This window comes from Contarinia nasturtii, unplaced genomic scaffold (genome assembly GCF_009176525.2).
Source record: "Contarinia nasturtii isolate CC-2019 unplaced genomic scaffold, AAFC_CNas_1.1 Cnas_scaffold_1964, whole genome shotgun sequence".
NCBI classification, from domain to species: Eukaryota; Metazoa; Arthropoda; class Insecta; order Diptera; family Cecidomyiidae; genus Contarinia; species Contarinia nasturtii.
In genome coordinates this window covers 1,176,330-1,199,950 of record NW_022199294.1, presented here as the reverse complement: position 1 = coordinate 1,199,950, position 23,621 = coordinate 1,176,330, and the positions used below count along the sequence as shown (strand labels likewise).

Here is a 23,621-nt window from a genome sequence, read left to right as displayed (position 1 = left end):
TTAATGATATAGATAATAATGAAAAATGAATAATCTATTGGCGCCAGGTATTCATTACATTGCTCAATGTAATTTGTAGTTGATTCCATTCAACAATTTCTAGTGTCAACCTCATACCTGTTTGAGTTGTGCGGTAGATTAGAGTTCATGACATATAACTTAGCAACAGTTCACAAAATAATTGGAGCTTATGTTTGTGTTAGATAATTGATTGCAAAGTATTTCGACGCCGTTAAGTCTTACCCCAATGAAATCAAATAATACATCGGATGTATTACATCCATCGATCCATCGATGATAAGTAGAAGAGTGCGCACCAACTTTGAATGTTTGGTTCTATTTATAAGCAAGCATTTTTGTTGTGAAACAAACGAATTTCTTTTAAAAATAACGCTGTGTGTCAGTTGCATCTCATCGATAAAGTTTTCAAACAAGAAGAAAACTGCGCAATCATTTTACCAAAGATGGATTGAGCATGGATACGAGCAAAGTTTTTGTTTCGCATCGGAATGTTAATGTTATCTGCACACTTGTTTCGTTCGCACTTGTTGTTTGCATTCAGTCAAAAGGACCTGTTGCGTTTTTTTTGTTTGTAATAACTAAAACTTACTTTTGAACTGTGTAACTTACTTCAAGCAATTCATCAGGTTTGATACATTTTATTGGACTTGTTTAGACCAAATTTTCAAACATTTATGTTTAGCTGTATCAGAAGGGATTGAACTAGGGATTGAAGCTATAAACTTCGTACAGTATTTTAAAAGATTTTTCTAGAGAAATCTCTAAATTTTTTAAATAATTTTCTAAGGAAAGTAAAAATCAAAAGTAACCTATGTTTATAAATCAAAGTATGAATAGTGGTTTTAAATCGTAAAAAATAATAATTTTAAAGCATGTGCAATCGTGGACTTTGAATTTATAATTATCGTTTTAACAATTAAAATATTCAATTATTAAATTTATGATAACTTAAATCATTTTGCTATCTATATTTTTGATATTGTAGCCTTTTTAATAATGATAAGTTTGAATATGTGCTATATTAAATTTCCATTAAATAAGTTTTTATTTTTTTCTTTTGCCGAGCATGAAACGCATTAAATGGTTTTCTATCCGTTGCAGATTTCCTTTATTTTCCTTTTCTTGTTCAATCCATTTTCTTCGTTTTCTTTTTTTAACCACTTTTACTCATAACAACAATAAATTTTATTATGCACTTGATGTGAGGTTGACAGAAAATTCATTTTCAGCTTGAAATTATAGAAGAATTGCTGTTATTAGAAGGAAAACCAATTGAATAAAAGAGAAATTCATTATAATATTTTATTTTTATTAGTGCTCGATTGATGTGACGACAGTTTTAAATATTTCAGTGATTCCAAAATGCTTACTAAACTATAATGCAATAATAATTTCAACTAAAACCAATTTCGAGAACAATGTATTGATTGTATGTGTCAAAAAGTTATATAGTATCGCATTGATTTATTTTCTTTCCGTAAACCATCCGTGAAGACATTTGGGAGCTGGTCCAGGCGTCTTAAATATGCATCGTCCAAGTTCTTTTAATGTTTTTGCACATAATACCAACAATCCGACTTTATTTTCATCGCCATTACCCCATACCATTGCAGACAAGATAACACCATCATCTTCATTCTACAAACAAACAAACAAAAAAAAAGTTTTAAAAATGCAATTATAAAAACAAAAAAAATGTTACATCACCACCTCTGCATGTGGTTCTAGTACAAAAATCGGTTCACTTGGATATACATTTCGTTCATTCCATGTAAGAATTGTTTTATTGTCTGCGTCCACTTTTATGATCTGAAAAAGTGCAATAAAACATTTGAACTCAAGGTGATAACAGCAAAAAAGGTAAAAAAAACATATACCGTTCCCGGAATGTCAGCGTCAACATCAGAGCTGATTGCATAGAAAAAGCGGTAGTTTTTACCAGCTGATTTAACATCGTTTATTCTTGGTGTTTCACATCCAATGTCACCGAGTCGTTCGGGTATACAATAAATGGTTGAATCTTCCAAATGATATGCTCTGCATTCACTTTTCTCCATTTTTACTAAATTCTCGATTGCATAGCATGATTCAAAGTTCAACCAAAATTTCAAATCAACTTTAACCGAATCGATGATGCAACCGGTGTTTTGATACTTCATTAAATAATGTTCAATGCTTGACGATGATAAATTAGAAGTGATGTTTTTCAAAGTATTCCAAAGCGAAGGTGTTGGTGGTTCACGTTGAAATTGTTTGGCGATGGGTAAAACCTAGGGGCAATTCACTTAAAAATTACCTTTCTATTATTTAATAATTGTTATTGATTATTGCGATTATTCTTGTTCTTTTTCGATTATTGCGATTATTTTCGATTATTTTCGATTATTTGTCGATTACTTATCGATTATTTCCAATTAATTCTTTTCTTTTGTGATTCTCACCTTAGGTAAAACAAATCGTAATGGTCGGCTTCGGAACATTTTCGAGTAGTTTTTTATGGTTTGCATATTTTCCATTGCTTCCACATACATGCAATCCAGAACTGAAGGATCTCGATAACAACAAATGTCAACAACGATATAATCACCACGCTCGTGTGCATTGATTGTGTGTAAATAGAAAAATGGTGCTGCTTTGAAAGTGAATATCCGTTGGCACGTGCGACGACAAATCACATGGAATAGCGTGCACTCATTTTGAAACCACTTGAAAATCGAGGCCAAAGGTCTTTTCAAGTATTTCGCCTTGAGTGATTCAACCATTGATATGCTGAGTGGTTGCTCAATTATAATAAAATAATTGTCCGTGGTTGCAAATGAGTGCATATACGACGGATTCATCTGCCAACGTGCTGGAATTTCAGCAATGATTGATGCATTTTCAAACATTTGCGTTCCATTCGGAAATTTTATTATATTGTATTGTGATTGACCATTTTTAACCGATAATCCCAAATTGTATGCCTGTTCGTGAAATACATTACAAGGTCAGTCCAATTAATTTCAATTGACAATGTTTATTACTTACAGTGCCATCGTCCATTATATGTGGATGCGACGTATGATTAACAACTCCGATATTCTGTTTTATATCACGCTTTCCAACTGTGTCCAATGTTTCGATGTCGATTCTAAAAATTTAAAATAACCGGATAAACACATTTTCATTTTTTGATAACGTCGAAGACGAATTCATTTTTTAAGAATGCAAATGGAGGGCATAAATCAATTTCCTATCTCACCGATGAATTATTGGGCATTCGGTAAATGCGTAGAATTCATCACCAAATGGATATATCGAAATGTTGCAGTTATCGTTGATCGGATCTGCCGAGAATACACTTGATATTCTTTGAAATATCGTTTGACACGGGTCCGGAACCGTTCTCGTACCATAGCTAGTGACCACTATTCGATTGGCTGCCAGATTTGTTTTGTACGATTCGGTGTTAATGAAACGACACTGATAAGACACATTTCCGTCGCTGATATCGAACCTAAAATCGAAAGGTCGTGCATATGTAAGACATCATTGTCAACAAAAATCGGGAAACCTTATAAATTATTGTCGAATTTGTCACTTCTGATTGATGTGATAGTATTTGACTTTCACTGAATGACTTTTATTGCTTAAAATGGATATTTCCACCAAAAATAATTGGTCTTTATATACAGCTATATTTTGGCTTTGTTTTAAATTTCTGTAATTAAAATTTGATTTAATTACTTGTGAAGTAAGGCGGCACTATCGAACAAATGATGGTATTGTGTGTTACCGACGTTCAAACTGCCTGGTCCATTCCTTAAAAGGCAACCTTTAAGCCATTTCGGAATATGACCATGAAGTGTCCCATAAATTGGTTTTAAAACCTCTTTTTCGCACGATCTCAACCACACTGAACCGTCACAGTTCGGATACAACTTTGTATTTTTATCTTCAAGCGTACTGAAACTTTGGTCAGTCAACAATGTTTTGGACTTCAACATTTTTAACTCTTTTTCACAAACTGTTTTTTATACCAAAAAAATCTATTTCCTTCCTATTTTTTCTTTAGTAGAAAATCTTCTTTTCTCAACGAATGAAAAAGTGCTCTCTTTTGAAAGAAAATATAGTGACATTTGTTGCAACAAATGTATTTATTTCAATCAAGCACAAACACAGTTTAGTGATATTCGTTCTTCATGATTGACGGTCAACAAATGATCAAAATGTTCACTTTATTTTGGCACTATAGTCAAGATATGCAATATGATAATTTAAAGAAACCATAGAATGCAAGCTTGTTATTCACTTGAGGTTCACTGTCGAATGACGGAATAGATAGACAACTATTACTTTGTACTTTATACCAACTAGTTTAGATTTAGATTAATTCTGAAGAAAAAATAGAATAATTTCTACGCAAAATTCTTAATGAGATTTAATTGAGCTCCAATCAAATTCTATTAAAATGATAGACGTTGCTTGAAGTGATTTGTAGAAATTCATTTCGACTGTCTGAAACACCAATCATGAAAGTTTATGTATTCTGTATTGATTTTGAAACGGAATATTGAATTCAATTAGAAAAGATGTTTATTTCGCTATGATTCATCGACAAAAATTGAAATAAGAAAGGTCGCAAAAAGGAGTTCTTCTTCATGGATAAAATAAGAGGAAGAACGAGAGAAATAATGACATTGTACACCAAAATATTTGAATCGTCAAAAATTAGAGTGAAATTGTTCAGTCAAAAACATCATCAGCATTGAATGTTCCGCACATAAAATTCAAATCCACCGCTGAATTGGTGGCAACCATCATGAAGTTCGTGCATTTCATGTGTTCGACTTGCGCGTAAACAAAAACATCATTGATTCTTTCACATTGATTCACCACGCAAATACACAGTGAATGCGGCCCATGTTCTGTCTGTGTGTTGTTGAGTAGCCCTTCTCCAATACACTTGTGTCAGCATTGCCCGTCAATGTACCATTGCACACGAGGAATGTGTGTGTACACAACCGAATCGTTCTACACAAACACAATGATACAGTCAACGAACCCATACCATAGAGCTGGATGTGTGATTTTCACAGTTGTGCACATACGCATACCGATACACCTTTGATTCTCTTGTTTATAGCTCTTTTTGGTAGCCATAGTATTTATTAATTCTACACACGATAGTAGGTCTTTTCTCCTGTGCCAGTGAACTCAACACTCAAGAATAACTTTCTTCCATTCATTTCGGTTTTTTTTCCTTCTTCTTTTCACTCATCGATAGATTTGTTTGATTCAATTGTTGGTCAATTCTCATTTTTGCATCAATGAAAAGGTATTTTAATTACAAATTCTGATGGTGATTTCTATTTTGAAAATTGTAATTCTTGTTGTGACTGTGTGTGATGGTGGTTCAAATTAGAAAAAAAAAGAAGTGATTTTGGAATTCGATTGGAATTTTAAATGAGTGATAATAAAATGAGCGATGAAGTAGGGTTTTTCTAGTGCTTTGCATATATTTAATTCGTTCCGAAACATGAATTTTTTTTATGCTCATTTAAAAATGAAAATCGTTTTGATGTGAATATGTGTGTCTAATGATTTGGTGTTGATTGTTCTCCCTTCCGCGAGTCTCGCGAGACAACACAGAGTAAATGATAAAATGAAACGAAAAAAAAATAAACGAACCAAGTAGCGGAAAGAAAATGGTGAGCAATTGAGGTTTAGAGCAAGAGGCAACGTATGTAAATAGCGCTATGGCCAATGAGTGCGACGTGTGTTACAACGTTTGTAATGTGATCGGGAATGTGTTTCATAAGAAGAGAGAAAAAAAACCTGTTTTTCTTACCTGTTACCTACTGTAAACACACATTCGGGTCATTTACAACAACAACAACAATAAGAACAACAAATGACTCGGACTTATCTCGATAAAAACAACATACCCGCTAAAAAACAGTTTACATACGAGGTGTTTGGCGCTGAAATAAACCGCATTCAGATTGTACACAGCACGCTGTGCACACTCAACAGAGAAAGTTAATTGCGAATTGTATTTTCATTTTATGCACTTTGTTTTGAGTGAAATTTTTTATGACCAAACATGTGACCATACATTTCAATTTTATGTTAGTTTTGTTTAGAGTTTTCTTGTGATTGTAATGAGAATTGCTGTCTCTGTGTGTGTACGCGTGTTTTGTATTGTTATTTCAACTTTAGTGTATATTTGAATTTAATGAACGAAGGAAATATTGTATTTTGAGAAAAATCTAAACTGATTTCAAGAAAATAAGTACGAAGCAATGAAAAATAAATAAAGAAAATAAAATAAGTGGTTAGACATTCTAAAAATACGGTGAATGTACTTCGTGAAGTGTACAGAAGTCAAGAAGAATACAGTGTACAAATAAAACCCGCATGAATTTACACAATTTCTTCTTTTGTTCAATTAAAAAGAGTAAACTGTATCAAAGTGTATTCAATTGTTTGCTTTCAGAAAAAAAAGTATGACCGATCTGTGTAGTGTTCAGAGTAGCAAGGCTTAGAGTAATCACGCACGTCCCTTGTAAATTGGCAAACGACTAAAGTAGAGTAGAGCAGAAAGAGAGACGGGGCCAAACAAAAATGCAAAATCCAAATATTTCAAATGCCGGCGGCGGCGGCCACTTGACACATCGAAGTCAAGCCACTATGCTGGATGCACGATCTCTATCTCCAAGTGTTCATATGATGCACAACTTCCACGACGTCTATCCGGTATCAAATGAAATGCCGTCACAACCGCAATTCTATCATTCCATGCCGCACGTAAGCGTACTTTTAATTGCAATAACAAATGAAGAAAAAAAATCAAAAGTCATTCACTGCGATTCGCTCTAAATTCCAATTTTCTTACACAGTCACAGAAATCATCTATGTCCAATCTGAATGACCGCATTCCACCTCATAATCGCACCATGTCTTCAACATTGAACCGCTCATTTGCACCAAACATGAATCCACCGCCACTACAACAACAACAGTCTTCCAGTGCTGTGAATAGCCTGCAACGAAATCATCCGGTCAACGAATTTACCGAACAATATAATCGTTTGCAGCAAGCACGTATGGAACAACAAATGAAAACACACAATGAGGCCATGATGAGAAAACAACAAACATTTGCAATGCGTCAAGCATTGAATCCACCACCGATGTCGCGACAAGTATCGGCCGTTAATATTCATCAACAAGTTAATATATCTACGCAAACAACACCAAACACACAACATCCACCAAATGCACAGCACCAAGGATCACCCGCACTTAATAATCCATTTGGAGTCGATCATTTGCATCAGCATCATAGCACCGGCAGTCCAAAGCATATCAATCATGTGGAAAAGCCGAATTTTTTGCAATTACAACAGGAAAATCAGCAGCTACTTCAATCACTACGGAATGATTATGAATTGAAAAATCAACAGCAACAACAACAGCAACAACAGCAGCAGCAGCATCACCAAGCGCTTCAAAGAAAGTCAACAAATCCATTCATTCAATCGGGCGAAATTGAAAGCGATACCCGTGCAGAGAGTCCTGTTCATCAAACACTTGTCTATAAGGAGGTGAGCTCCTCTTCAGCCACCTCGACACCAACTAAACTCCTAAAATCACCGAAAACCAAACGACAACCAACGTCATTAGTCACATTTTCCGGTTGGTTGTACAAACAAGGCTCTGAAGGCTTGAGAACTTGGCGTCGCCGATGGTTTGTGTTGTCAGATTATTGCTTATTTTATTATAAAGGGCCCGAAGAAGAGAAATTACTCGGTTCCATTCTATTGCCATCGTATATATTGTCCGAATGTGTTCCGTCGGACAGTAAAACATTTAGAAAATACTCATTTAAATTGGAACATAAAAATATGCGACCCTATTACTTAGCTAGTGAGAATGGAGATTATATGAGAAAATGGATGCGAGTTATACGCGCTGCAACGCTTATGCAAAATTTTAATGAGGCTCCAACGCGACATTTACTTGCCAATTCGATACCGATCAGTACCAATAGCTATGAACATAATTTGGGATATAATCGATATGATCAATATCGTGGCGAACATAATCAGCAAAAGGTCGACATTCATCCAACGCTGAATCCATTTTTGATTTTCGATGAAGGTAAGGTCTACTAAATGATTAATCGGTGTTTTTTAATTTTAAAAAATTTGAACAATTTTCAGATAATGAAAGGCAACCTTTGTATGTAAATGCACCGCCAAAGCCACGTCGTACCCATGAAATGGAATTGTCAATGTTTGGAAATGATCCATCAATGTTCCCGATGAGGTAAGCGCTACTCCCAATTTTTTCTTATTCATTTTTGTTCCATGTTTGCTAATACCTACCATTTTTGTCGCTCTCATAGTTCTGAAGTATCAGCTGAGTCAACGCCAAAAGGGATGCCAATACGTATGCTTGAATATGAAGATATTTACAATGAACAACGCGGTCAAAGTCGAACAAACCCCATAAAATTTACCGAAAACCCCAATCATTTGATAAACATTCAAAATTATGGCTTGGATAATGTGCCAGCTGCCTATAATAATGAGATTAGTACATCGATTGGCAAAAAATCGTATATACCGAAAAAGATGCCACCACGTCCACGTTCGGCTGATTTCCTCGAATACGAATCAAAGCGTCATTTTCGTCGCTTCAAAGATTTTGATAATGCTGGCCATTTTACCGAACGGATGCCATCACGTCCAAAATCTAGTCTTGACATCAACAGTTCAATGGATAGCTATTACTATTCGGAGGCTAGCTATGCAGCAAAAATGCGACAAAGTGCACAGTACTTACAAAATCGGAATTTGATGACAACGGGTCGTGAAGATGCTCGTTTGAATACATTACGCTATGAAAATGATCGAAAGAGGCTAACAAATGAATTTAATAATTACACCGCCAATTTGATATTAAACAATGGACTAACACTGCCCAGATCGAAGTACATGTCAAACAATGACCCATTCAAATACGCATCAATGATGCGAAGCAGTGAACCGACCGATTCCAGTTTTAGTTCGGATAGCCGATATTTGATGAAGAATTCGGAGAGCAATTTGACCGACCAATACAGGTCAAATGATATGATAAGCGGCAAAGCAAGCTCGATGTCAATTCGCGATGACCTTCAGAATAGTAATGCCAATCTTTGGGTAAGTGACATTCAAATCAAAAATGAATTCAATTCTAAAATTTGAACCATTTATAACACAGCAACCTGACATATCGGCCGGAACGTTGCTCAGTAAAACGCATGAGGAGCTTGTACTGTTGCTGATTCAATTGCGACGCCAAGCCGATAGCAAAGAAAGAGGAATGGATCGTCGATCCAAGGATATGCAATCAATACAGGTACTTCGTTTTTTTTTTGTTTCTCTTTGTAAGAGTTTCTACATATTGGTAACTCGTTTTTGCAGCATCGTTTGAAAAGCGAAGAGACGACTGCAACTCGCTTGGAGCTGATGGGTCGGTTGGAAGTACTTCGCGAAGAAATGAACAAATTGGAACATCAGTACGAAAAGACGAAGCCATTGGTGAATTTAGTTGATAATATGGTGAAATTGGGCTCCTTGTATCGTGCTGGAAGCATCCAATGGGAAACCAATTCAATGCGCTCTGGCATGACATTGCAACGATTGCGAGGCAATCAGAAAGAACTCGAGCGCCGATTGCAATTGGAGGATCAAAAACAATGGAATAAATTCGATCCGACTCAAATTGAATTGCAAGTAAGTTGAGTTTTCTTCTTCAATCAAAATAATGACGAAACAAAAATTGTTCTGGTATTAAATTAAAATTGAACCGTTTTCTTTGCTTTGAAAATTTAGAACAAAGTTCAACAACTGTACGAATTGGATCAACGATTGCAAGAGGAGTCGAATAACTTACAAATGCTCCAGCAAGATAAGGATGAAATTGAAGGTGCTCTGGAAGAGCTAAACCGAAGATTTGCAACAAATGACATGTTACCAGAAAATTATATGACGTCAAAGAAAATACAGCACTCATTGGAATTGGAATTGTCGAAAGTTCACAGTCAGCTGGCTGAAAATTCACGGGTAAGTCCATGATCATTTATGCCGTTAAAAAAACTAACTCGTATTCTCTGAAATAGCGTTTGGAAGAAACGGTGGCCGGCAACACAAAGCTTGAACGTGAGCTATTGGTGTTGCGTCAAAAGTTGCAATCATCACGTGAAAAGAACGCAGCCCATGTGAGTTATATGAGCGTAATGGGTAATTCAAAAACGGCCGATGCATTCGAGTCCGAATTGAGAAAAGTACGCGATTCGGTGGGTGACACAAAAAGACAGCGCGAGGAATTGAGCATGGCGGTTAGTCAATTAACACTTGATTCGAATGAATCACATGAACGAATGCGTAGCAATGAGCATACATTTAAAATACAAGCAAAACGGATCGATTCCGATTGGACTGAAACCGATTTGGATTCGATGCATAAAAAGAACTTGATAAACGCCTATAATCACATCTCCGATTCATACGAGCAAACATATCGAAATGAAAACGAACCATATTACTATCAATATCAACAAAGCACAGACGACTCAAATCCCGAAGATCACTGGCAAGGAAATGGTAAGCATTTCATTAAAATACCACTGGTTTTTATCAGTTTTAATGCGGATTTTTTTTTTTTTTTTTTAGATAAACAAGAAATAAAAACGGTTCGCATAGTTAAACGTGAATCGGAACGACGGCACAAGGATAAACTAAATCAAAACTATGACACTAATTCAGCACCACAAGATTTTAATAATCCGGATGAGATAAATGAATTTCTATCCACATATCAACAATCTGAACCGAGAACAAATCATTACTATGAAGACGAACCGTCCGCTTCAAAAGCAAAGTTGACAATAAGGAATGCCGGGCATTCCGTTAACACCAATTCCACACAACGTAATGACAATATTTTCCATAGCAATACAGCCCGTGAAATCTCAAATGAACGAGGCAACAAGGAACATCATCATCATCATAAACAACAACAACAACAAACACCAACGAAAATAGGAACCTCATCCGTTGCCACTGCAAATAATCAAAGTCAACAGTACAAACGATTCACTCCACGCAAAAAGAAACGCCATAACACCGCACCGACCAGCGAAAATTTTATGGACTATATGGCCGAACGGGATTCATATAAATATGTATGTCATTCTATTTTCTTGATAAGAACCGAAAGGAGTCAATTTTTGGAAGAAAAACTAATGGTATTTTTTATCATTTTGTGTTTCAGAATAATCATCGAGCCCGAGATGATCTTGATATGGAAGTAGTACTTCGATCATCAAATCCACCGGTTGAAAACGCCATATCTGGACCGCCTGACGTTATTCGTTCGGCACTTGGCCAAAATAATGAATATCTCTTTGATAAAATGAATTAGATAAATTCGCAAACAATTTTCAAATAATCATCGCTTCACACATATCCATTTCATGTCAAATTAAAACCAAGTGAACCTAAGCAAAAACAAAAAACGATCCCAACACATGTGGGATTAAATTACGTAAACAAAAACAAAAAACAAATGAATTATGTAGTCAATATATATGGAAAAACATGTATGCATTTATTATGCAAATGAAACAAGGTAGTTCAAATCAATTATCAAAGCCAATTTTATTGGAACTTATTAGAATTTTAGACGATAAATTTATCAATTCGGCAACCACTCACATTTTAATATCCTAAACGTTCAAGCATCGGCACCATCATAACAATATCATTTTATGATTTAGGTATCGATTTTAATTTGTTTGCTCATCATTATCATCGTAATTCGATATATATGAACCCAGTGACTGTTAGAGATTTTATCATGCATTTTGTGTAAATAACTGTGTCTTTGATTTGCACAGATTCACTATTAGAAAAAAAGAGAATGGAGCGTTATATTTTGATTAGATATGAATGATTTCATCGTGTTTTTATTGACTTTATTGAAAGGTTTTTAAGGTAATGCTTAGTTTAAGCATTCGCCGCTCTCACTTTGAGTGGCAATTGCATTGTTTATGTTTCAAAGTTTCAATATACAACTATAAATATATACAAATATAAACGCCGTGGGGCACTAACTAACACACAATAAACAAACAATCTCTTTATCAGTGGCATATCATAGCAGACAGGCCATAAATACATAATCATATTAGGTGTGAATTGCGCACGCATGCACGCAACGCACACAAAACACATTCACAACAAAACGATACATGTATTTTTTTCGGGGACATAAAGACATTCCACAGACATTTTAACGTGTGGAACCCAAATTAACTCGTAAAATTTATTGCATTTATGTTTTATGAAAATATTACCTAAAAATAAATATTATCTATAAACATATACAAATCGCACGGCTTAGGCAATATTAAGTTGAATAAAAAAAATTATTTGCAAAAAAAAAAATAAAACGATTCGAGTTTTTGTTTCTTTTATTGTTTTTTTTTTATTTATTTATTTATTTCAGTTGTCATTCAATGCAATATACATTTGGAAATTACCAAGAACAAAAGATTCATTTTGTGAGCTCAAAGAGAGCATACTGTGATTTGATATTTTTTTATACATTTTTTTCTGTTAATATGTACAATGAATGAAATAATAAGCCTTCTTTGGTATAGATTCGAAAAACAATAAATATCTCCTGATTCTAACCTCTTAACACATAACACAATCTCGATTTTGGTAAGAATTTTTCAAACGAACAAAAGAAACAATATGATTCTACCAATCGGAGAAGTTTGAATTTACGGATTTTATACAGCGAATGTGGCTAGCAATTCGAATAAACACACACACATAATTATCTTCTATCTTCTTTCGATGATTGGGATGATTCGCTGGCAACATTGCTTAGTTCTAGTGTGTTTAAGGCTTGAGCTACGGCACGTTTGTATCGATTCACCAATTCGGGCAAATCGTACGCGATCGAAACGTCGAGCTTGTTAATTGGACAGCCACGGAAATAGGTGCAGGTTTCAGAAAGCTTCTTAAATTCGTACAATGGATTCAATTTGAAGAAGTCACGGTACACTTCTGGATCGGGTAAATCGTATCGCGAAATATTGGTTAGAGTTGAAAGACCTTCATAGATGTGATAGGTTTGAGGATGTTCAATAATTTCACCGGAGATTTTTTTCTTATTTCCGAACAATGTCTTGTGATTATAGTAGGTGGTTAAATAACAATCGACCATTTTAGCGTGATTACGAACACGAACCTACGGAAAAAAGGTGTATTTGAACATGGAATTTACTGAACAAGAAACTTTGGTACTCACCGCAAAACGACGGGCACTTGCAATTTTATTCTCAATACGATGTTCAATGGCTTGTGATAAATCTTGCAATAAAGCCTTTTCTTGTGCTTGCAACAAACGAATTGGAGTATTTTCTTCAAATGGATGCGACCACAACGAAACGGTGTACATAACCGGCGGTTGTTGCGATGACATCAATGGTGAAATATTCCAAATCAATGCACTTTGAACGCGAAGCAATTCTTCGGGATGCACTTGATCGGCCTTATTCAAAACGATTCGGGTTTGATATTCACGGCCTTTCAATTGATCAAGAATGGCTTCGGTTTCGGGTCCAACGTCCAATTTCGATGGATCGTAAGTTAGGAAGATGATATCAGCACGGTCTATGAACCATTGGCACGCGTCATTGAAAGGGAAAATTCGCGAAACATGTTTGCGCACCTCCAAAATACCAGGAATTTCCACAATGTTAACCTATTGAGAATTAATCAATGCTTTGAATTCTATTTTGATTGATGTTTTTTGTAATTTGGTACCTTTTCCAAAAGTTTGCTTGGCAATTTCAAGCCACGCAAACGATCGGTTAAGCCTTGACCGAACTTTTGCAATCCGGAGAATGTCCAATCAGCCGACAATTGAGTTCCGTCCAAAACTTGTTCGGATTCACCATGCATGAGGATATTGAAGTACGGCAACGATGGTTCAGCACCTGTAAAAACAAAAACAAAAACGATTTAAAACTTAAATCATTTGGGCGTTTTTTTTTTTAGCAAACCAGTTTTGAGTGAAAAATCTGTGTATTCATTGCCAGTCAAATAATTGATGATGGTTGATTTGCCACCCGACCATGGCCCCATCAACAAAACCAACGGTTTGGAGAAGATTTCTGGATCACCGAAATGACGATTACTCAAGTCACGATATTTGTAAAGAGTTTCCAATGGTTTAATGGCGTTTTCGTAAATCTTCTTCAAATCCTTCAATGTATTTTCGGCCACTTTGGCAAGCGCCTCATTTTCAGCAACATCTTCATCGTTCAATTGAAGAATTTCATCGATGTGGCTGCGATCTCGAAGGTTTTCTGGAATTTCGGATTCCTTTTCAAGACAAAAAATAATAATAAAAAACATTGTAAGGATCATTTCACGATATGGATTGATTCACAGATGATACACACCAACAGTAAATCATCAACGGGATACGATTTAGGACTGATTTCAGTTTCGCTAGCTTCATGCTTTTTAATTGAAGCCTCGCTGCTGTCGTCGTCATCGTCAGCATTGCTGTCATCATCGTCCTTGTCGTCATCGCCATCTTTCTCTTTACTGTCACCATCTTCATCGGTATCATCAGACTTTTCTTTGCTATCTTCATCTATTTAAAATGAATGAAACACCATTATGAATTTAAATTTACTTAACCTGTCAAAATAATAAATTACTCACCGCCTGCTGCTTCCTTGCTATCATCGTCCTTTGAGTCGTCAGTTTTGGTTGAGTCAGCTTCATTTTCTTTGCTTTGGTCATCATCATCATTGTCATCATCTTTTTCTTTGCTATCACCATCTTGGTCGTCGTTCTTCTCCCCACTGTCAACATCTATTTTGACAAAAATTCGTCAGTTTTTGTAACCCTTGTGGAAAATTACTGACTGACTAGTCAGTTAACTAATTTGGGACGTTTTTGGCTAAAGCCAACTGAGATTGAAGTTGTTTTAAGTTGATTTTAAATAAAAACTAACCGTCAGCAGCTTGTTCTTTGCTGTCCTCGTCGTTATTATCATCGTCAGCAGCTTCAGCACTATCGCCTTTTCCATCATCATCATCAGCTTCGCCACTTTGATTATCATCGTCATCAGCTTGCTCCCCGGATTTGGTTTGTTCAGTCTGTTCCTTTGAGTCATCTTGATCATCTTGATCTTCATCATTTTCCTTTGAGTCATTCTATCGCATATTTCAATTTTCAAATTGAAACATTGAACTTGAGTTAAATAATAAAAATATGACATACCTTATCATCATCGTCGTTATCATCGTCGTCATCGCCTTCTGTGTCTTTTGCATCATTATCACTTTCCTTACTATTGTCCGTATCATTTTCTGTGGAGTCATTATCCTGATTCGTTTCAACTTCACCGTCGTCCGTTTCCGTTGAATTGTCCTCAACGCCAGTTTCGGTTTCGTTCGCTGATTCTTAAGACAAACAAGCAAAAAAAAAAGTCCACATAGCAGGCACATTAATAACATTCTATTTTAGATTCACATTTTGCAAAAATGACGGTTCTTCTCTTTTTTTTCGACACGATACACACCGTATACGTAACATATCCGCATTACGAACTCAAACCAAATAATTCGTTTCGAGAATAAATTTGTGATTATTTTTTTTTGCTAAATAAAATTTTTACACGTCTGACTAAATTAGACATGATTCGTACACTAATTTTGCCGTTAACTTGTCCGTGTCGAAACTGTAACTTGAATGCAATTTTTATTTTTTTAATACCTTCTTGTGAATCGTCGTCGGTATTATCGTTTACATCACTTTTAGCCTCTTCACTATTGTCGTCTTCAGTGACAACCGCATCGGTCAGATCTTCTTTGCTCGTATTTTCATTGCTATCGTCCACATCAACGACAATCTCAGCACTGTCTGGTTCTGAGCGATTACAATTCAAAAACCCATAAAAAAACCGAAATGTGCGGACGCGATAGGAAATGAAATCTCTTACCTTTGCTGTCCCCTTTTAATGTATGCAAGGCTTTGTCGATGTGTGGCTTACATTCGGCTTCGGTTGGTGTGTCGGCGTTCACTTGAAGAGCTGCACATCAAATGGATAATCATTAATTATTGCACCGTCGGAACATTTAACGTTTGATTGGTAATATTGTATTTGCGTATTATATGAATGTGTGTGTGTGTGGTAATTATGGGATATTATGAAAAGATCAAGCGCCTTTTTATCGTCGCGATCATTTTATGCACAAACGTGATTTGGCTATTTTTGTCTCTTCATGTTATGATCCAACAAGACACATTACATATTAGAGTGTCTTTGAAATTGGCATGCATCGAAATCGAAAGAACATAAATGCAACGATGTACGCGGTGTGTGTGTATATGTTCACTGTGGCGATGACAAATTAATTGCCGCCTGTAATTTAAATTTATGCATGTGCACAACGAAATGGATATTGTTCAAACCGATTTTCGTTTTTCTTTTTTGTTATATTTTTGTCGCAAAATTGGCAATTGAACTTTGAATCAAAGCAAAATCGTGTGTAGAAAATAAAAAAAAATAATCCAAGGTCCATTGCGTACAATATATTTCAACGAAATATGAAAATGTGTAAGCGAAATTTTTTTTCATTGTCATTTCCATACTAAAAATAAATAAATGCCGAAAACCACACAAAATTGACCCCTTTCTACGTTCGCAAACACAAATCCACATTAAATTGCATAAGGTCAATTCAATTTTCTTTGAAACGGCATTTACATAGCATATAATGCACATCATTTTTCATCTGCTCGTTGGTTCTTTCGATCTTTTTTAAATAAAAAAAATAAACTGTAATAATAATTTTCTTATATAACAAAAGCTATATTTGCTCGCACAGCAGAAATGCGAGAGAAAATTGTATTTGAAAAGTCTGATGCAGAAAGGCAGAAAAGATTACGCGAGACACACGTAAAAATGCGAACAAGATAGCGGGAAAGCGAAAGAGCGAGAGAAAATGAGAGAAAAAAATAACGAAATAAAATAAAACGAGGAAAGGAGAATAAAATAAGCAAAATATTGTATTGATACACAACATGAAGAGAAGAATATATAAAAATCTAAAAATAATTTGGCGTTTATTCAAAAATAGCACTTTTTCACTTGAATACACAGGATTTTGGGCACAGTGAGAGGGACAGAAATCGAATGAGAGTGAAAATAAATGAGTATATATCACTTTTTTTTCTTCGCAAAATCGCCAATGGGCGAATATGAGTAATAAATCGTATGAAATGTTCGGCACACAAACGGACTTGCTATTAAGGTCGCAGCAACCAAAGATGAACGGATTAAGGAGAACAACACATTTACTTACTGGAAATAGTGAGAGTACATAGCAAAGCTATGCAAAGTAATCTCCAGATTGACACACTGGCCATGATTTGATCGATTTTCGAATTGGTTATCCCCGTTGATTAGTATTATCCTTTTTTTGCAATTTTTTTTCTATTTTTGATTTTTGGTTATTTTTTACAATTTAGCAGCACATTCTTTCACTGTGAATTTTCAAATAAAAAAAAAACTTAAAAATTATTTACACTATAACGGTTCTTTTTTTTTGTTACAATAAATTTATATACTACATTAACTAGCACAAAAATGGTGAAAAAAAAGACGAATTTGCTATTCGATCAGTGTTAGTATAGTTGTTTTCACGCACTGCGCGACTATTAAACTCGGCCCCGGTTCTAGATGAGAACGTCTATGAATATGAAACGGAAGAAAGATACAAGAAAATTTGTTGCAGACAAGTTCTGTATATTGGTCACGATCAACGCGATCGCGCACAACGTACTGAATCATAAATCCGACCGAAGTGAAAAAAATATTTTTAATTTGGTTTCGAACCTGAAACGGCCAACGCGCACTGCCGTATTTAAAATATTTATTCCGATTGTGCTCACAGTATCACGGTTTCAGTTCTTCTCCTTTTTTTTGGGTTTGCCATTTTGGCTGAGTCGGTGCGAGCAAAAACATAAAGCCATGACATAAGATTCAAAATGTGTGATTACCAAGACACTGATCATTTCCACTTGTTTCTTCTTTTCCTTTTCTTCTGATTTTTACTTTAGTAATGTTCATTGCATACGTTGTAAACACACAGGACGCTTGAAATGAAATACGAACGTCATGAACGAGAATAAAAAAAAGTCGCATTACGTGTATTGATGTGTCAATGTAAACGGAGATTTTCGTTTTGGACACCGAGCACTCATGTGTTCATTTTAATGCCCATCTCGAATATTTGCCGCACATCTGTCTATGCTAAAACGATCTCATACGGAGGAGACGGAGACAGACACATTGTGTTTGTGCTGAAAATGTTCACAATGCAGCAACAAAACGGTGTCTAAATTTAAAAATATTAAATTGACAGATTGGTGTTTGCGCAAATACCATACGCAAATTGTCGCTTTCAGTCATACACACTTTACTTTTATTTCGGACACCGTTTCCTTCGAATGTAGAATTTGGGAGACCACAACGAATTTGCATCTCTCTCTCTCTCTTGTTCTCTCAATCGCACGGTTTTTTTGGCGACAGTTTCGATAATTTGCACTTCATATGTGGGTCTGATAAATGTCATCGTTTTATTTTCAACACAAATATGATATGTGAATATATTTTTTTGGTTGAAACCTGTTTTCAATTGATTTTTATCGCTTTCATGGGATTTTTCTCGATTCATACATTTTTACAAATGAGTTTTAATTTAAACATTATTTGCACCTTGTTCAAATTCAATTATTTCCCGAAAGCAACGAGCTCATTTCGGTTCTCCTTTAGTCAAGAACAATAACAATAAATGAAAAATTATCATTACAATATGAATTTAAGCGGCTTTATTGGTAAATAAGAAATGGAGACGGCCAGTAAAATTTAAAAATTAAGTAAACTGATATTGAATTGTCGCGAATTGATGGGATTTTAATGGGCCTAAAGTAATAAACGTGCCTTTGAATTCCAATTCCATTGAAAATCATTAATTGGAATCGAATGCAATTCTCTCTAAACATTTTAAGCGTGGATGTTAATTTGCAAAAATTGATGTAAAAATCTGGAAATAACCAAATGGAGACGACCCAAAATAATCGAACGTTCATTCCAATCGTTTGACATTTCTGCTTCCAGTCTGTCCCCGCATTGACTTATAAACGTCGAGAATGCTTTGTTTTCACGTGTTTTCAAGTTGACGAATGTGCTCAAACTTTATTTTGATTTTTCAGCACGTTGTTATTACACAAACATTGTGTGTTCATTTTATTGGCAGAAAAAAAAAACCAGTGAATAAATTGCCCATATTTTTCTTATTCAATTCGATTTGTAACGAAGCAAAAATGTCACCAAAAAACAAGCAACGAAAAATGAACGAAGAAGAATCAGAAGATTCATACAGTTCTGATACAAGTGATGACAATGAAGCATACACTGGAAACGAGGTAATTTGCATTTTGTGAACGTAATTTCTAAATTGAATAGACGCGATTAATCGTGCTCAGAGACGATTTATTTATTCTTTTCAAATTCAAAAATAAAACGCTTATCATTCGGTTGCATTTCAGGTGATTCAAGTTGAATTCGAAGGACGTGCACCGATGTCATCGGATTTTCATGGTATTCGACAGTTATTACACCAACTGTTCCTAAAATCCGATATCAATTTATCGGAATTGGCCGATTTAGTCACAGGTATGTTTCGAGTGCACACATTTCGTGCGCCGCGCAATTACTCGTTTTGTGATTTGTTTTCCCTAGACTCTGACGAGTGCTATGAATCGTCTCGAGTGATTGCATGTTACGATCATGATCGTGATTGATAACGTTATACGAATGCTTCTACAAATATTGTTTTTTTTTTTTCGTATCGCGTGGAATTGCAGATCAAAACTTTATCGGAAGTGTGGTGATTCAGAGTTTTGGGGAAGATGACGAGGACAGTGACGACGATGAAAATACCGACACGAATTTCGAGTCGTCGGGCACGATTTTTGGTATCACAACAGCTGTAAATATATCCAAATCACAAAGTCATGGTTGCATTGAGGATATACGTAAGCATCTTCAATCGAAATGTGATCAATTCGCGAAGCCAGAACACAAACAAGCATTCACCGATGCATTAAACGATGACACAAAACAAACGGCACTCTTAATAAATGAACGATTCATCAATATACCACCACAAATTGCCGTTCCATTGTTGGAGAATTTACAGAATGAGATCGGCCAAGCCGCTGTGAAAAAGGAGAAATTCCGTTTCGACAACTACATCATGATTGTTAAATTCAATCGAAAGAAGAGCAAGGGAAAGCAAAAGGATCAAACCGAAGATATATTTTCAAATGGTGAAGAGGAAATTCTTGACGAATACGCCGATGCAAGTTATGAATATAGTGCCGAACGTGAGACCGACTCAACAATGGCCGGCAACTGGACAGAAAGTGATAGTACGCTTGTGCCACATCGCAAAGTTGTTATTTTCGATACAACCAAATTACCTCGTATAATTGATTGCATCAAAGATTTAATAAGTGAATAAATGGAAAATAATTTTTTAACGAAAAAAAAAACACATCTCTCAAAACGTTTTGATTATCATTTTTGTGCTAATAGTCGTCTTTTATGTATCGTTTTCGCGTTTTGTGCATATATTTTTTTTCGCTGTATAATTTCTCAACCGCATTAAAATTAATTATCTCGCAAAATGATGAAAATGCATGCAAAGGGTTTGTTCGATTCGGTTGCCATTACAATTCTATTTTATATATGGATGCAAGTTTTAAGCTTTGATGCCTTCGATATTGTTGAACGTGTATGCATATAAATAGTTGTCTGTTTCGCTGTAAAAATGATTTAATTTGAAATTTAAATTTTGGGCTCACGAAAGAGTAAAGTAGAAAAGGTAAACGCATTCACATTGGTATCACAGAAAGAGAGAGAGAGAGAGAGAGAGACTGGTAACCTCTCATCTGAACTCTAACAGAGCGCATCACCATTGCACCAAGTGTGTGTATATAGAATAAAGATTTTCAGCTCCAGACGAGACTTCCTTCAGATTTTTCAGAATTCAGAAAAAGGTTCAATAAATGTTGGTGACCCTAAATTTGTCATCGGCTAGTAACCTTTTTCTGCTAGTAATCTCTTGTCTCTGCCATCATACACATACGTGAAATGGTTCAAAAGCAATATCAGTGAATTAAAAGTCAGAAAATTCTTCGGTTTCTTCTTTTTTTTTCTTTGCTCTCCTGAAAACACGTGAGTGACTGTGCTTGTTCTTTGTGTATTTTGTTCGTTTGGTATTCTTGTGCGCAAGAGAGTCCATTCGATTCGGGGGGCCGTTGCCAAGTACATTTTCATGTTATTCTATACATTGTTTCACACATATGCCAATGCTCTTTTTCTTCTTCGGTGCCACGAAAACGAGAGAAGTGCGCTTTTGTGCGCACGCTATACAAATATGTGTGTACTGGTTGTGTACATCATGTACGTACACATATTGTAAGTGAAGCAAAGCAAATGAACGACCAACGACGAATAGGACCAAGTACATTGACTCTTCACAAAAACGAAAAGTGAAACAGAAACTCGAATCTTTTTTCGGCTCCAAAATATACACATCACATTTCTTGTGTTCTTTTTCTTCTTCTGTTACTGCTGCCGTTGTTGCTGCTGCTGCTGCTGCCGTTGCTGTTGCTGCTCCAAACCACATCAAGTATGCATAGAACTGCTGGCCACTTCAGTTAATTTAGATTTTTTTTAAAAAAAGAATAATAAATAAGAGGAAAGAATATTTTTTAAGGCCTATGCCGAAAATAGTTGGTGTGTGAGTGAACAAGTTAGAATCCAAATTAGGTAAGAACATTCTTTTTCGAAATTGATCTTCAAATGTTCAAATCGAAACCGAAAAGACAACGAACTTTTGTATTGCTGAGAAGATGATGCGAAGTTTAAAAAAAATAAATGTTCGTTTTGAATGAAACAAGAGAGATCTGTCTGCTTTTTGGTATAATTACACAAGGAAAAATTAAACGCCTATTATACGCATGACTTTTAGATAAATATAGAGACCCAGAGAGAGAGAAATGGTCAAGCGCGATGCCCATTTTAAAAATTGCCAATATTATAATTAAATGTAATTTCCATTGATCTAAACCGTGTGGTGGTGCATTTTCATTAATGCTAATTCATTTGATATCTCATTATAGATATTTATGAGATTGAACACATTCAAACGAATCTGAAAAAAGGTAGCGGATGCACGAAATCACATACAATAACAAAAATCCCAATTTTTGTCAATTCCATTGAGTTGCCACTTGCACCGTCGTGCGACTGGCCAATTCGAACACCGAAAATCACCAAAAGCGAATTGCCGATCAACGATCGTTTTGCAACAATAATACAATGTTTTGTTGCCGATTTCCATCATTTTTCGATCGGAATTGCGTGCCGAGTTTGGTTATTGAGACAAACCCCTTATTAACCAGCATAAATAGAATAAAAATATAAAAATGGTTTTTGGTTTTGTGGTTTCGCTATTTGGCCGCAAAATAAACAATTTCATCTGCATTTGATTATGCGCAGAGATTTCGTCGATTGCCGGTGCCACCACAATCATCATACACACGTTTGTGTCGAAAAATCGAAAAATCGAAAAATTCCTTGAAAATTGCATAATTAAAAGCTCGGGATTCGATTTGTTAAATTATAGATGTCGATTTCGATCATTTTAAAAGATATTCCAAATTTGTGTTTGTGATCAACTATCGTCTCACATCATATCATGTGCATTTGTGATGAGTTTTGATGTAACGAACGCAAAACAAAAATGCAAATACAAATTGAGCATTTTAGCATTGTTGAAAACCGAACAGAACACACAGCCGTCCATATATATATATATATATTTTTGTTCACATGGAACAATGGAAAAGCGAACAGAGTGTAAAAATTCCGCTTGAATGCGTCAGGGAAATTTTTTGGGGCGCTGAAAATACTTTTTTTTCGCTTCGCTGCCAAATTACCCAATATTTAAACGATTCAACGAAACAACACAATTATTCCCCATCGAAAAATCCAAATCCTTTGAGAGCACATTGCAATGATGCGCTGACTATTTCTTTTTTTCTTCTCATTGTTAACACGAACACTGAATTGAAAGCGTACAACAACAACACCACACCAAAAATTAGCATTATTGATAAATTCGTTTGCGCGCCCCGTATAGACGCGAATCGAATCGCATGGGAGGCAAAATGTTCTCGGCGTGTGAAAAGACTAAGTGCTAGATCATTGCCATGCAATTGAACATTGTAACGATAAAGTGATGGATATTGCAACCTCAAACATAAATGCGAGGCGTTTCCTATATACAGTCATACGAAATTCACAGTAAACAAACCGATCAATCGCGTGGATCTCGCTCACGCTACTGTGTGTATGCATCACTTTCCCGTTTCGAAGCGATAAGAAATAAAATG

The 23,621-nt window shown here is 35.4% G+C and overlaps 4 protein-coding genes across 5 annotated transcripts; 2 read left to right on the top strand and 2 right to left on the bottom strand.

The window, feature by feature from the left end:
• Nucleotides 1–1,309: 1,309 nt before the first annotated feature.
• LOC116347591 (carotenoid isomerooxygenase) lies at nucleotides 1,310–4,115 on the bottom strand. Its single transcript, XM_031778251.1, has 7 exons — nucleotides 3,748–4,115; nucleotides 3,263–3,517; nucleotides 3,049–3,151; nucleotides 2,463–2,984; nucleotides 1,899–2,291; nucleotides 1,732–1,830; nucleotides 1,310–1,659 (listed from the first exon to the last, which is right to left on the bottom strand). The coding sequence occupies exons 1-7, from the start codon at nucleotides 4,005–4,007 to the stop codon at nucleotides 1,486–1,488; spliced, it is 1,806 nt and encodes a 601-aa protein (XP_031634111.1). The 5' UTR covers nucleotides 4,008–4,115; the 3' UTR covers nucleotides 1,310–1,485.
• A 925-nt stretch (nucleotides 4,116–5,040) lies between these two features.
• Nucleotides 5,041–12,464, top strand: LOC116347523. Its single transcript, XM_031778120.1, has 11 exons — nucleotides 5,041–5,338; nucleotides 6,500–6,810; nucleotides 6,903–8,166; nucleotides 8,229–8,334; nucleotides 8,414–9,212; nucleotides 9,274–9,411; nucleotides 9,477–9,788; nucleotides 9,888–10,118; nucleotides 10,175–10,658; nucleotides 10,728–11,239; nucleotides 11,329–12,464. Exons 2-11 carry the CDS (start codon nucleotides 6,628–6,630, stop codon nucleotides 11,476–11,478), a joined length of 4,179 nt encoding a protein of 1,392 aa, XP_031633980.1. The 5' UTR covers nucleotides 5,041–5,338; nucleotides 6,500–6,627; the 3' UTR covers nucleotides 11,479–12,464.
• Nucleotides 12,465–12,564: 100 nt separating this feature from the next.
• On the bottom strand, nucleotides 12,565–17,941 carry LOC116347524 (sarcalumenin). Of its 2 annotated transcripts, none has more exons than XM_031778122.1 (12): nucleotides 17,724–17,941; nucleotides 17,456–17,636; nucleotides 16,090–16,179; nucleotides 15,864–16,016; nucleotides 15,369–15,550; nucleotides 15,100–15,301; nucleotides 14,805–14,957; nucleotides 14,537–14,733; nucleotides 14,135–14,456; nucleotides 13,896–14,068; nucleotides 13,378–13,833; nucleotides 12,565–13,317 (listed from the first exon to the last, which is right to left on the bottom strand). In XM_031778122.1, the coding sequence occupies exons 2-12, from the start codon at nucleotides 17,517–17,519 to the stop codon at nucleotides 12,901–12,903; spliced, it is 2,409 nt and encodes an 802-aa protein (XP_031633982.1). In that variant the 5' UTR covers nucleotides 17,520–17,636; nucleotides 17,724–17,941; the 3' UTR covers nucleotides 12,565–12,900. The 2 variants fall into 2 exon arrangements, with proteins under 2 accessions (XP_031633982.1, XP_031633981.1); XM_031778121.1 differs by having other exon boundaries at nucleotides 17,801–17,941.
• Nucleotides 17,942–19,293: 1,352 nt separating this feature from the next.
• LOC116347577 (protein BCCIP homolog) lies at nucleotides 19,294–20,705 on the top strand. Its single transcript, XM_031778229.1, has 3 exons — nucleotides 19,294–19,580; nucleotides 19,704–19,830; nucleotides 20,022–20,705. The coding sequence occupies exons 1-3, from the start codon at nucleotides 19,338–19,340 to the stop codon at nucleotides 20,678–20,680; spliced, it is 1,029 nt and encodes a 342-aa protein (XP_031634089.1). The 5' UTR covers nucleotides 19,294–19,337; the 3' UTR covers nucleotides 20,681–20,705.
• The last annotated feature ends 2,916 nt before the right edge of the window (nucleotides 20,706–23,621 follow it).